Raw genomic sequence first — 14,157 nt, forward strand, 5'->3', positions numbered from 1 at the left:
TTTTCCTGGAGCTGTGGTGCCAGGATGGCTCTGGGAGCCCCAGGAGCAGGGGGGTGAATCAGGGCTGAGCCCAGGGCTGTCCCAAAGGTTTCTGCAGGGCACTGCAGGGTCTGACACCGTTATTAAAACACTCCACTGATCTGGGGGGAGGCTGCTCTGAATAATCAGAAAATTTAAATAATCCAGACTATCAAAACCATCTTAATTCTGTAAAGCACAAGTAACAGTGTCTGACTTGTTACTGTGTTGGTAAAACACTCATAGGGTGCACTTACAGAAAAGAATAGATTTGAATATTGCTGATATCTGTTTTTCTGAGCACAAAACACATCTCAGAAAACCTGTTCTCTTACCTGGAACTTTTTTGTCTAACCACCCTGGAAAGCGATTTCACTAACAAAAGATGACATTAGGATGCCAAATTAAAAGCTGATGAAAACAGGGAAAATAAAAGATCTTTTTTTTTTCCTTGACATTTACAATTAATGCCACAGAAACGTTGGTTTAATCAGACAATATGGGGGCTCACAAAGGTGAAATTGAAAGTTTCCAGCCCTGAATGCTCGTGTAAAAGTTAATAAATTCAGCTCGTAATCATTATGCACATGCTAGTTATAATAATTTACTGTCCATACCAAATCTTTATAAGCATTGTAATTAAATATAAAATGCACATTAGAATTATAATGAGTAATTAGGGCAACATAACTAATGTGCATAGAAGTCCCGAAGCTCATTAAAATGTGAGAGGAGGAAACTGCTGGGGCTGGGGCTGGGGCTGGGGCTGGGGCTGGAGCTGGGATTGGGGCTGGGGCTGGAGCTGGGGCTGGGGCTGGGGCTGGAGCATCCCTGTGCCATGGGTTTCATTCATCCTTTGGGAGTGTTTGGGGCTCAGCAGGACTTTGGGCTGGTTTTGGGCAGAGCTTCAGGGGTCAAGTTTGGGTTTCCATGCCAAGGTGTTGGGGAGCTCAGGTGAGGCAGAACCAGGGACAGGTTTGGGTTGGGAGGGACCCTAAACCCCATCTCATCCTAAACCCCATCTCATCCCAAACCCCATCTCATCCTAAATCTCATCTCACCCTAAACCCCACCTCATCCTAAATCCATCTCATCCTAAATCCATCTCATCCTAAACCCCATCTCACCCTAAACCCCACCTCATCCTAAATCCATCTCATCCTAAACCCCATCTCATCCTAAACCCCATCTCATCCTAAACTCCATCTCATCCTAAACCCCATCTCATCCTAAATCCATCTCATCCTAAACCCATCTCATCCTAAACCCCATCTCACCCTAAATCCCATCTCATCCTAAATCCAGCTCATCCTAAACCCCATCTCACCCTAAATCCATCTCATCCTAAATCTCATCTCACCCTAAATCCCATCTCAAATCCCATCTCATCCTAAATCCATCTCATCCTAAACCCCATCTCACCCTAAATCCATCTCATCCTAAATCTCATCTCACCCTAAACCCCACCTCATCCTAAATCCCATCTCATCCTAAACCCCAACTCATCCTAAATCCCATCTCACCCTAAATCCCATCTCAAATCCCATCTCATCCTAAATCCATCTCATCCTAAACCCCATCTCACCCTAAACCCCATCTCACCCTAAATCCATCTCATCCTAAACCCCATCTCACCCTAAACCCCATCTCATCCTAAACCCCATCTCATCCTAAACCCCATCTCACCCTAAACCCCATCTCATCCTAAACCCCACCTCATCCTAAACCCCATCTCATCCTAAACCCCACCTCATCCCAAACCCCACCTCACCCTAAACTCCATCTCATCCCAAACCCCACCTCACCCTAAACCCCATCTCATCCTAAACCCCATCTCACCCTAAACCCCATCTCATCCTAAATCCATCTCACCCTAAACCCCATCTCATCCTAAATCCATCTCATCCTAAACCCCATCTCACCCTAAATCCCATCTCAAATCCCATCTCACCCTAAATCCCACCTCACCCTAAACCCCACCTCATCCTAAACCCCATCTCACCCTAAACCCCATCTCACCCCAAACCCCATCTCAGCCCACCCCTGCCATGGCTGCACCGTATTTTAGCAGGGCTCAGTTGAGTATTTCACATTTGCAAAGTGATTTATTTGGTTTGTTGTAATTTCAGCAAGGCTTCACACAGTTCTGGGACAGCTGCACCACCCATGGTGGAGTGACACCCAGGTGTGCCCCTGTTTCCAGATGTGCCCCTGCCTCCAGGTGTGCCCCTGTTTCCAGATGTGCCCCTGCCTCCAGGTGTGCCCCTGTTCCCAGGTGTGCCCCTGTTCCCAGGTGTGCCCCTGTTTCCAGGTGTGCCCCTGTTTCCAGATGTGCCCCTGCCTCCAGGTGTGCCCCTGTTCCCAGGTGTGCCCCTGTTCCCAGGTGTGTCCCTGTCTCCAGGTGTGCCCCTGCCTCCAGGTGTGCCCCTGCCTCCAGGTGTGCCCCTGCCTCCAGGTGTGCCCCTGCTCCCAGGTGTGCAGCTGCTTCCAGGTGTGTCCCTGTTTCCAGGTGTGCCCCTGCTCCCAGGTGTGCCCCTGCTTCCAGATGTGCCCCTGCTCCCAGGTGTGCCCCTGCTCCCAGGTGTGCCCCTGTTTCCAGGTGTGCCCCTGTTTCCAGGTGTGCCCATTTCCAGGTGTGTCCCTGTTTCCAGGTGTGCCCCTGCTTCCAGGTGTGCCCCTGCTCCCAGGTGTGCCCCTGCTCCCAGGTGTGCCCCTGTTTCCAGGTGTGCCCCTGCTCCCAGGTGTGCCCCTGCTTCCAGATGTGCCCCTGCCTCCAGGTGTGCCCCTGCTCCCAGATGTGCCCCTGCTCCCAGATGTGCCCCTGTTTCCAGGTGTGCCCCTGTTTCCAGATGTGCCCCTGCTCCCAGATGTGCAGCTCCCTGTGCACAGCTCCCTGTGGCTCCGTGGGACACCCCCAGCTCCCCAAACCCCAGCAGGGAGGGTTTGCCCCTGGAGCAGCACTCAGAGGGGGAGCCAAGGCTCACAGGAGCTCCTGGATGCAGAGTGGGGGAGCAGAGCCAGGCAGGCAGAGCTCCACGTGTCCATAGACACCTTAAAGCAACATCTGGAGAGCTGCTCGGGAAAAATAAACAGGGTTTTATTTAGAGGTTGTGTGGTTTGGTTTTTACAGCGTTTTGATGATGCACATAAATTATTGTTTAAAAGCAGAGAACATAAAAAGTTCCAAGAGGAGGCAGTTGTTGCCTTTGATAATCTCTTTCCTGAGGAATTTGCTGTTTTATTTTCAGCTGGAGGTTCCTTTTGCTGGCAACCAGAAAACCTGACAATAGCTTTTCATCTTTATTTGTGTCTGTAGTTCTAAACTCAAGAAGTTTATTACTATTTACAATGTTCACTGTTTAAAAAGACAAAATGCACTTACTGGAACATCTTATGCAGTGGAACGATGGCAAAGTCGCTTTTCTCTGGTACCTGGGGTTGGCTCGTAATTCTGGAGGTTTATTCCTTCAGTTTGAGGTTTCAAAGCTCTGAGCTCTGAGTTTGGGGGTGTTGGTGCAGGAGGTGAGGTGCACCCTGCAGTGACAGGTGCTGTGCCTTTCCCAGTGCTCAGGGTTTCATACCATAATAATAATAATAATAATAATTATTATCATTAAATAACAATAAATAATGCTGATAGCTGTGGGCTGTGCTGGATAGTTTTTCCCAGGGCTGGATTTCTCTCCCTTGGCATCTCAGCTGTGTTTTCCCAGCAGACACAGGAGCAGGATCTGCACTGAGGGATCAGGATCTGCAGTGGGATCAGGATCTGCAGTGGGATCAGGATCTGCAGTGTGGGATCAGGATTTGCACTGTGGGATCAGGATCTGCACTGTGGGATCAGGATCTGCACTGTGGGATCAGGATCAGCACTGTGGGATCAGGATCTGCACTGTGGGATCAGGATCTGCAGTGGGATCAGGATCTGCACAGTGGGATCAGGATCTGCCCTGTGGGATCAGGATCAGCACTGTGGGATCAGGACCTGCACTGTGGGATCAGGATCTGCACTGTGGGATCAGGATCTGCAGTGGGATCAGGATCAGCACTGTGGGATCAGGATCTGCACTGTGGGATCAGGATCTGCAGTGTGGGATCAGGATCTGCACTGAGGGATCAGGATCTGCAGTGGGATCAGGATCTGCACAGTGGGATCAGGATCTGCAGTGGGATCAGGATCTGCACTGTGGGATCAGGATCTGCACTGAGGGATCAGGACCTGCAGTGGGATCAGGATCTGCAGTGTGGGATCAGGATCTGCACTGTGGGATCAGGATCTGCACTGTGGGATCAGGATCTGCACTGTGGGATCAGGACCTGCAGTGTGGGATCAGGACCTGCAGTGTGGGATCAGGATCTGCAGTGGGATCAGGATCTGCACTGTGGGATCAGGATCTGCAGTGGGATCAGGATCAGCACTGTGGGATCAGGACCTGCACTGTGGGATCAGGACCTGCACAGTGGGATCAGGACCTGCACAGTGGGATCAGGATCTGCAGTGGGATCAGGATCTGCAGTGGGATCAGGATCTGCAGTGGGATCAGGATCTGCACTGTGGGATCAGGATCTGCAGTGGGATCAGGATCAGCACTGTGGGATCAGGACCTGCACTGTGGGATCAGGACCTGCACAGTGGGATCAGGACCTGCACAGTGGGATCAGGATCTGCAGTGGGATCAGGATCTGCAGTGGGATCAGGATCTGCACTGAGGGATCAGGACCTGCAGTGGGATCAGGACCTGCACTGTGGGACCATCCCCACTCCCCTGGTCTCAGAGCAGCAGCGTGGGGTGACCTGTGCAGATGCCAATGTCCATCTCACAATTCTTATTTTTCAGTTGCCCCCACAATTCAGGAACTTAAATCCAGCGGTGTGATGCTTGGAGGGAACGGCCTGATCCGCTGTGAAGGTGCAGGAGTGCCTGCCCCGGGCTTTGAGTGGTACAGAGGAGAGAGGAAGTAAGTACCACTGCTCGCCCACCCATGGCCACTGCTCGCCCACCCCTCGTGTGCCGGGGCTGGGGCTGCCCTGGTGCCCATCCCAGCAGCTTCCCGAGCTGCAGCAGGTGCTGGGAGCTGCTCCTGCTGTGCCCCAGAGGGAATTGCAGCAGCCTGGCAGCCCAGCTGCTGCAGGAACCCCTGCAGGACAGCACTGGGGCAATGTGCAGAGAGGGTTTTGTTCAGTTTGTGCTCCTCACCTCTGGAAGCAAGGTGTGAGCGGTGCCCTGGGGGTGCTGTGTGCTGCCTGGGGTCAGCACAGCTCTGCAGGGTCACCTTCACCCCACAGGCAGCTCATTTCACAGGAGAACATTTTGGTTTGCAGCTCTTGGCTCGAGCAGGAGCTCGTTTCTCTCGGGTTCTCATGCTGGTGGATATTGTCCCTTGCAGGTGGATGCTGTCCCTTGTAGCTGGGAAGTTTCAGGGATTTCCCAGCTCCCCAGCACTGGGTTTCTCAGCTCCATCATCCCTCTGAACCTGGGAGCTGGCAGGAGAATATTAATGACCCTTTTTCACAGCGAGCCATCTGTCAGCTCCGTTCTCAGCTGCTCCCCCCCGCAGCACGAGCTGCTGTCCTCCCTGGCTGCATCCCACCTCATCCCAAAGCCTCCTGGAGCTGATCCTCCCTGTGTGGACAGGCATGTTTCTCTCTCTTGGTGAAACCCATTCCCCTGTGCTGTGCCCATCCTGGGGCACCCTCTCTGTGGGAATTCAGAGCAGGTTTTGGCACTCCAGGATCAGCTAGCAGCTCCTTTCTGTTATAACTCTGTTATATTATCACCTTTGTGTTTATAACTCTCTCCTCTCTGCTGAGCACAGCCACAGCAGCAGGAAAGTGCAGCAGAGCATTGCAGGACACCCCAGCTGTGCTGCTGCTGTTCTGGGGGTGTTCTGCAGGAAAATCTCTGTCCTGTCCTCTGTCCTGCTCAAATATCAGCTTAAATGGAATGCTCCATCCTTTCAGGAGTTGGGCTCTGCTGATCCTTGGGGTCCCTCCCAGCTCAGGGGGTCCTGGGAGCTGCTGTTGGTGCATGGCACAAAGGTGCTGGGGTGCTGAGCCCCATCCCTTGCAGCAAAGAGGAAAACATCCATGGGGTTTTTTTTGGCTGGTTTTGGATCCAGTGTCTCCTCTCTGCCTCTGGATGATGGACAGGCAGCTCAGGGTGGGCCTTGAACAGCTCAGGGTGAGCCTTGGCTATCACAGGGTGAGCCTTGGCCAGCTCAGGGTGGGCATTGGCTATCACAGGTGAGCTTTGGCCAGCTCAGGGTGAGCCTTGGCTAGCACAGGTGAGCCTTGGCCAGTTCAGGGTGAGCCTTGGCTATCACAGGTGAGCCTTGGGTAGCTCAGGGTGAGCCTTGGCTATCACAGGGTGAGCCTTGGCCAGCTCAGGGTGGGCATTGGCTATCACAGGTGAGCTTTGGCCAGCTCAGGGTGAGCCTTGGCTAGCACAGGTGAGCCTTGGCCAGTTCAGGGTGAGCCTTGGCTATCACAGGTGAGCCTTGGCTATCACAGGGTGAGCCTTGGCTATCACAGGTGAGCCTTGGGTAGCTCAGGGTGAGCCTTGAACAGCTCAGGGTGAGCCTTGGCCAGCACAGGGTGAGCCTTGGCTATCACAGGTGAGCCTTGAACAGCTCAGGTGAGCCTTGGCTATCTCAGGGTGAGCCTTGGCTATCACAGGGTCAGCCTATCACAGGGAGCTCACAGCAGCACCTCTGTTACCTGCAGAGAATCTGCAGCCATGCTCAGGGCTCAGGGCTGAATCCCCACCCTGGGAGTGCATACCCCGCTGGGCTCTCTGCTCACACAACAGACAGGAGCCCGTTTATCTCAGATCCTCTAGGGCTGGGACTCTCTGGTTTAGAGCTCAGGATGGATTGTTCCATAAATGAGCAGTGGGAGTTGGCCCTGCAATCACAACTGGGTGTCTGGAGCGAGGCCTGTGGGGGTGGGAGCTGCACTGTTGTTAGGAGATGAATTAAACCCAAACCCCATCCAGGCTCCAGGGATCCCCTCATCATAAACCATCCAAGCTAAACACAGAGGCAGTGCCAGGTTATTGCTCCCGGGGGCACAGAGGGCTCATTCTGCCTAATCACTGCTCAGTGACTTCCCCCAGGGTGGGGAGAGCTGGGGGAAATGCAGGGGAGAAGTTAATAAAGGAATTGTCATGGAAACATCACACTGGGGTGGGATCCTAAAGCTGATCCCGTTCCAAGCCCCTGACATGGCAAGGACACCTTCAGCTGTCCCAGGGTGCTCCCAGCCCTGGCCAGCCTGGCCTGGGGCACTGCCAGGGATGGATCCAGGGGCACTGCAGGGATGGATCCAGGGGCACTGCCAGGGATGGATCCAGGGATGGATCCAGGGGCACTGCAGGGATGGATCCAGGGGCACTGCCAGGGATGGATCCAGGGGCACTGCAGGAATGGATCCAGGGATGGATCCAGGGGCACTGCAGGGATGGATCCAGGGATGGATCCAGGGGCACTGCAGGGATGGATCCAGGGATGGATCCAGGGCACTGCCAGGGATGGATCCAGGGGCACTGCAGGGATGGATCCAGGGGAGCTGCCAGGGATGGATCCAGGGGCACTGCAGGGATGGATCCAGGGGAACTGCCAGGGATGGATCCAGGAGCACTGCAGGGATGGATCCAGGGGCACTGCAGGGATGGATCCAGGGGAACTGCAGGGATGGATCCAGGGGAACTGCCAGGGATGGATCCAGGGGCACTGCAGGGATGGATCCAGGGATGGATCCAGGGCACTGCCAGGGATGGATCCAGGGGAACTGCCAGGGATGGATCCAGGGGAACTGCCAGGGATGGATCCAGGGATGGATCCAGGGGCACTGCAGGGATCCAGGGGAGATGCCAGGGATGGATCCAGGGGCACTGCAGGGATCCAGGGGAGATGCCAGGGATGGATCCAGGGGCACTGCCAGGGATGGATCCAGGGATGGATCCAGGGGAGATGCCAGGGATGGATCCAGGGGCACTGCCAGGGATGGATCCAGGGGCACTGCAGGGATGGATCCAGGGGCACTGCCAGGCGTCCAGGGGCACTGCCAGGGATGGATCCAGGGGCACTGCAGGGATGGATCCAGGGGCACTGCAGGGATGGATCCAGGGCACTGCCAGGGATGGATCCAGGGGCACTGCAGGGATCCAGGGCACTGCCAGGGATGGATCCAGGGATGGATCCAGGGGAACTGCCAGGGATGGGGCCAGGGGCACTGCAGGGATGGATCCAGGGATGGATCCAGGGGCACTGCAGGGATGGATCCAGGGGCACTGCAGGGATGGATCCAGGGGAACTGCAGGGATGGATCCAGGGGCACTGCAGGGGTCCAGGGGCACTGCCAGGGATGGGCTGTCAGAAATGTGAGTGGTTTGAGGTGCCTGGGATTCCCCAAGGAGAGCAGAGTGCTGTCACTGTGCCAGCCCTGAGCCCCCTCTGCTCCCAGGCTCTGGTTACAACAATTACAGCTCAGCCCTTCCACAGCAGCCCCAAAGCCACCCTAGGAAACACCAAAATATTCATTCCCTTTTCCTCCTCAATGCAAACGAGGCTTACCTGTGAAATAACAAAGCTCATTATCACGGCTCTGTCAGGTGTGACAGCGGGCAGGTATTATGGGATGGGAGCAGGGCAGGGCTGGGATGAGAGGGAGCCAGCCTGCCAGGAGAGCTGTGCAGGGGACACAGAACAGGGCAGGGGACATGAGGGGCTGGCTGTGCCTGGGCAGAGGGACACAGAACAGGGCAGGGGACACAGAACAGGGCAGGGACATGAGGAGCTGGCTGTGCCTGGGCAGGGGACACAGAACAGGGCAGGGGACACAGAACAGGACAGGGGTGTGAGGAGCTGGCTGTGCCTTGGAGGGGACACAGAACAGGGCAGGGGACATGAGGAGCTGGCTGTGGAGGGGACACAGACCAGAGCAGGGGACATGAGGAGCTGGCTGTACCTGGGCAGGGGACACAGAACAGGGCAGGAAGGGGCAGGGGGTCTGCACAGAGCCCAGAGTGCTGCTGCAGCCTGGGGGTGAGGCCAGGTGATTGACCAATGATCAATGATAAATGATCAGTGATCAATGATAAGTGATCAATGACAAACAATAAATGATCAGTGATAAATGGCAAATGATCAGCAATAAATTATCAATGATCAATGATAAATGATCAGTGATAAGTGATCAATGATCAATGACAAACAATAAATGATCAGTGCTAAATGGTAAATGATCAGCAATAAATGATCAATGATCAATTCTAACGGATTGCCCATTGATTTGCTCTCTGCCCAGCCCCGTTTGCTGCAGGAGTTCATTCCTGAGCCCTCGGTGCCAGCAGGGACAGAGGTGGCACGGTGGGAGGGTGGCACTGGGCTGGGTGGCACTGTGACAGGGCATGGTGACAGTGAAAATCCCAACTCTCCATTTCCTCCTGGGGAGGAAGGAGGTGAACCTTGCATTGAAATGGAGATGGTGCAGCTCCAACTCTGCTTTGGGCCAAAATCCTGGAGCTGGTTTGGGCACAGCTGGTGCCAGCCCAGGCTGGGCTGGGTTGGGAGGTGTCTCAGAGCCCCCCAGTGCCACCCAGTGCCACCCAGTGCCCCCCAGTGCCCCCTGCCATGGCAGGGACACCTCCACTGTCCCAGAGCTGCTCTGGGCACCTGTGCATGGGGGCAGCCCAGCAGGAGGGGCTGGGAGGGGAGAATTCCTTTGGAATTTTCTGCAGGACAGGCAGGAAACAGAGGGGCAGCCAGCGGTGGGTTCAGAGGGGAACATCCATGGGCAAAGGCTGAAGGGACAAATTTCCACCTGGCACAGGAGTTTTCTCTTTCTGGACTAAAAATGAATCATCCAAGAGCAGTGTTACCCCAAACCAGGCATGTACATCTCATTTTTTGTTTTTGTGCCCACGGGATGGGGCATGTCCTCTCCCACCCTGGGCTGGGGGAGCACACAGAGTGAGGGAGGAGAAATCCTGAGTGAGCAGCACCTGCAGGGCCCTGTGGGAACAGAAACCCTCACCCAACAGGAACAATGCTCAGTCCAGAGCTTGCACAAGGGCAATTAATGACAGATCTGCCAAGGCTCTCAGACAGCACGCTGGAAGATGGCATTAATTCCCAGGATATATGATTATATCCTTTAATATTGCAGACAGAAATTGTATTCTTAATCCAAAACTCTGCTCCTTATGGGAAATAGGAGGAATTCTGAGTAATAACTGTAGCGAGTTTTTAATAACACAGTTCCCCTTCTGCTCTCCTTGTTTGATCAGACGTGCTCTGCCTAGCACAGCCCCATCAGAGCTGCTTCTCCTCTTTGTCCTGGTGCCAGCAGTGCTGCTGGCAGCTTTGGGAGCAGTATCCAAGCACCTGCATCTCCCTCTCGGTTTGGGCTGGGCAGCTCAGAGCTGGCTGAGCAGAGCCCTGATTTGGCTTTTTGCTGTGCCTCATTACCTGCTCCTGCCCAGGCTGCTGCCTCAGCAGTGCTGCTGCAGCACTTTGTCACTAATTGCAAGGCTCATTTGCAGCTGTAGAGCCCCACAAACCGAGCCATGGTCGCTGTCCTGGCTCCCAGTCCTCACCTGCCACCAGCCAGAGCTGTGCAAGGACACGACAGAATCCAGAGGCTGAAAAAGCCACACTCACAGTGCCATGGATTCCCATTTCTGCTCCCAATCCTCACACTCACAGTGCCATGGATTCCCATTTCTGCTCCCAATCCTCACACTGCCATGGATTCCCATTTCTGCTCCCAATCCTCACACTCACACTGCCATGGATTCCCATTTCTGCTCCCACACTCACACTGCCATGGATTCCCATTTCTGCTCCCAGTCCTCACACTCACACTGCCATGGATTCCCATTTCTGCTCCCAGTCCTCACACTGCCATGGATTCCCATTTCTGCTCCCACACTCACAGTGCCATGGATTCCCATTTCTGCTCCCAATCCTCACACTCACACTGCCATGGATTCCCATTTCTGCTCCCATTTCTCACACTCACACTGCCATGGATTCCCATTTCTGCTCCCACACTCACACTGCCATGGATTCCCATTTCTGCTCCCAATCCCCACACTCACACTGCCATGGATTCCCATTTCTGCTCCCATTTCTCACACTCACAGTGCCATGGATTCCCATTTCTGCTCCCATTTCTCACACTCACAGTGCCATGGATTCCCATTTCTGCTCCCAATCCTCACAGTGCCATGGATTCCCATTTCTGCTCCCAATCCTCACACTCACAGTGCCATGGATTCCCATTTCTGCTCCCAATCCTCACAGTGCCATGGATTCCCATTTCTGCTCCCAATCCTCACACTGCCATGGATTCCCATTTCTGCTCCCAATCCTCACACTCACACTGCCATGGATTCCCATTTCTGCTCCCAATCCTCACACTGCCATGGATTCCCATTTCTGCTCCCAATCCTCACACTGCCATGGATTCCCATTTCTGCTCCCAGTGCTCACAGTGCCATGGATTCCCATTTCTGCTCCCAATCCTCACACTCACACTGCCATGGATTCCCATTTCTGCTCCCAATCCTCACAGTGCCATGGATTCCCATTTCTGCTCCCAATCCTCACACTCACAGTGCCATGGATTCCCATTTCTGCTCCCAATCCTCACACTCACAGTGCCATGGATTCCCATTTCTGCTCCCAATCCTCACACTCACACTGCCATGGATTCCCATTTCTGCTCCCAATCCTCACAGTGCCATGGATTCCCATTTCTGCTCCCAATCCTCACAGTGCCATGGATTCCCATTTCTGCTCCCACACTCACACTGCCATGGATTCCCATTTCTGCTCCCAGTCCCCACCTGCCACCAGCCAGAGCTGTGCAAGCCCAACAAACTCCAGAGGCTGGAAAATCCCTCTCAGAAAGACTCCCCACCACCCCTTTCTGCCCCAGGCAGGGAATTTCAGTGCCCAGTTCAGTCCCAGCTCTGCATCCAGGAGTTTCTGTGCCCGCTCCTCCAGGCAGGAGGGGCTGGGGGTGTTTCTTTTCTCAGCACCCCCAGCCCCAGGGCTGGCCAGGGCCTCTCCAGAGTGCCAGGAATTGTGCTGGGCACAGGAAAGAGCTCAGGGCGCTGCCAGGGCTGGCTGTGAAACCAGGGAAGGAAACAAAAATAAAATAAATTTTAAAATCTCGGTTGTGGTATATGAGTTATAGACATTTTCTTTTTGCTTTCTAGACTGATCAATGGTCAACAAGGAATCACTATTAAAAATTATAGTACAAGATCCCTTCTTACTGTTACCAATGTGACAGAAGAGCACTTTGGCAACTATACTTGTGTCGCTGCCAACAAGCTAGGGACGACCAATGCCAGCCTGCCTCTGAACCGTAAGTAACGGGGACGTGTGGCACCCTCAGGGTTGGTTCTTCCCACGCCAAGGAGGAGCTGTGCTGGTCCTGCCCAGCCCTGGCAATGCCTGCTCAGCTCAGGGTGTGCCCTGCTGGCTGGGCTGGGCTGGGCTGTGCTGGGTTCTCAGAGCTGTGGCACATCCTGGGGGGCTCAGGGATCCTGACTGTGACATGTCCCAGGGGGCTCAGGGATTGAGCTGAGCCCACCCTGCTGTGACACATCCTGAGGGGCTCAGGGATCCCAGCTGTGACACATCCTGGGGGACTCAGGGATCCTGGCTGTGACATGTCCCAGGGGGCTCAGGGATCCCAGCTGTGGCACATCCTGGGGGGCTCAGGGATCCTGGCTGAGCCCACCCTGTTGTGACACGTCCTGGGGGCTCAGGGATCCCAGCTGAGCCCACCCTGCCATGGCACATCCTGGGGGCTCAGGGATCCCAGCTGAGCCCACCCTGCTGTGGCACATCCTGGGGGTCTCAGGGATCCCAGCTGAGCCCACCCTGCTGTGACACGTCCTGGGGGGCTCAGGGATCCCAGCTGTGACATGTCCCAGGGGGCTCAGGGGTCCCAGCTGTGACACATCCTGGGGGGCTCAGGGATTGAGCTGAGCCCACCCTGCTGTGACATGTCCTGGGGGGCTCAGGGATCCCGGCTGTGACATGTCCTGGGGGGCTCAGGGATCCCAGCTGAGCCCACCCTGTGTGACATGTCCTGGGGACTCAGGGATTGAGCTGAGCCCACCCTGCCGTGACACGGTGTGCACAAGCACAGCTTGCTGCTCAGAGCGCCCTGAGGGGCCAGCAAAGGGCAGAGGCTGTGCTGCACAGCGCCAGGAACACCCTGAGCTGGAGCCCTGGGATGTGCCAGAGCTCTGTCCCGCCTGGATCTGGCAGTCCTTGGTGCACAGAGGTGAAATCTGTCAGAAAAGACAACGAGCAGCGTCAGAGGCGAAGCGCTGGGGGCAGGGTGGGCACCTTGGGGAGCCCAGGAGGGTGCCCAGGGTGGGCACCTTGCAGAGCCCAGGAGGGTGCCCAGGGTGGGCACCTTGCAGAGCCCAGGGGGGTGCCCAGGGTGGGCACCTTGCAGAGCCCAGGAGGGTGCCCAGGGTGGGCACCTTGGGGAGCCCAGGAGGTTCCCCCAGGGTCTCCCAGGTGATTTGGGAGGGATTTTTAGCTGTGCCTCGGTCGCCTTTCCCTGCTGTTGCAGATTCACCCATCCAAAGGTGCTCGTGGTGCATTTCTGGCTCTGATGTGATTTCTGGGTTTCTGCTTCTCTGTTCTGATGGTGATAAAAGAGAGACAAAACTCGGTGTGCATCCTGCACATGAAGATATTCCTCACTGAGTGGGAATGCAGAGTAGCTCAAATCCCACAATTATTGCCTTCCAGCCATGAAATCTCCTCCTGAACGAACTCCCCATATGATGAGTGTTGTCAAGAGGTTCTAAATTCCTGCAGGAGAGATGTAACAGGCAGAAAATAACAGGGAGCCCTTGCTGCCATTTATTTAATATTTGAGGGATCATTACCAAAGTGGGAATGATGTTACACTTATTTTAAGTGGGAAATGCAAGTGAAAACAAAGGAATATTAAGCCAGAAGGAGCTGGAGCTTGGTGAATTTGCAATTCAGAGCAGGTAGAAGGAAGCTCTGGCTTCATTTGAACAGAGAGGAGCTGAATCTGTCTCTGAGCTGCTGCCAGGATTTTTTCCATCTTCAATCATGAGGTGCCTTGTAGCC

The 14,157-nt window shown here is 54.8% G+C and overlaps 1 protein-coding gene across 2 annotated transcripts in view; it reads left to right on the forward strand.

Annotated features, from left to right (window-relative positions):
• The window catches only part of NEGR1 (neuronal growth regulator 1), a 193,220-nt gene that overhangs the window by 128,390 nt on the left and 50,673 nt on the right, over positions 1–14,157 (forward strand). For both annotated transcript variants that reach the window (XM_033067391.2, XM_033067392.2), the window contains exons 5-6: positions 4,857–4,977; positions 12,246–12,397. In XM_033067391.2, the coding sequence (XP_032923282.1) occupies positions 4,857–4,977; positions 12,246–12,397 (273 nt within the window). The remainder of the gene's footprint in view (positions 1–4,856; positions 4,978–12,245; positions 12,398–14,157) is intronic.

This window comes from Catharus ustulatus, chromosome 9 (assembly GCF_009819885.2).
Source record: "Catharus ustulatus isolate bCatUst1 chromosome 9, bCatUst1.pri.v2, whole genome shotgun sequence".
In the NCBI taxonomy this organism is placed as follows: Eukaryota; Metazoa; Chordata; class Aves; order Passeriformes; family Turdidae; genus Catharus; species Catharus ustulatus.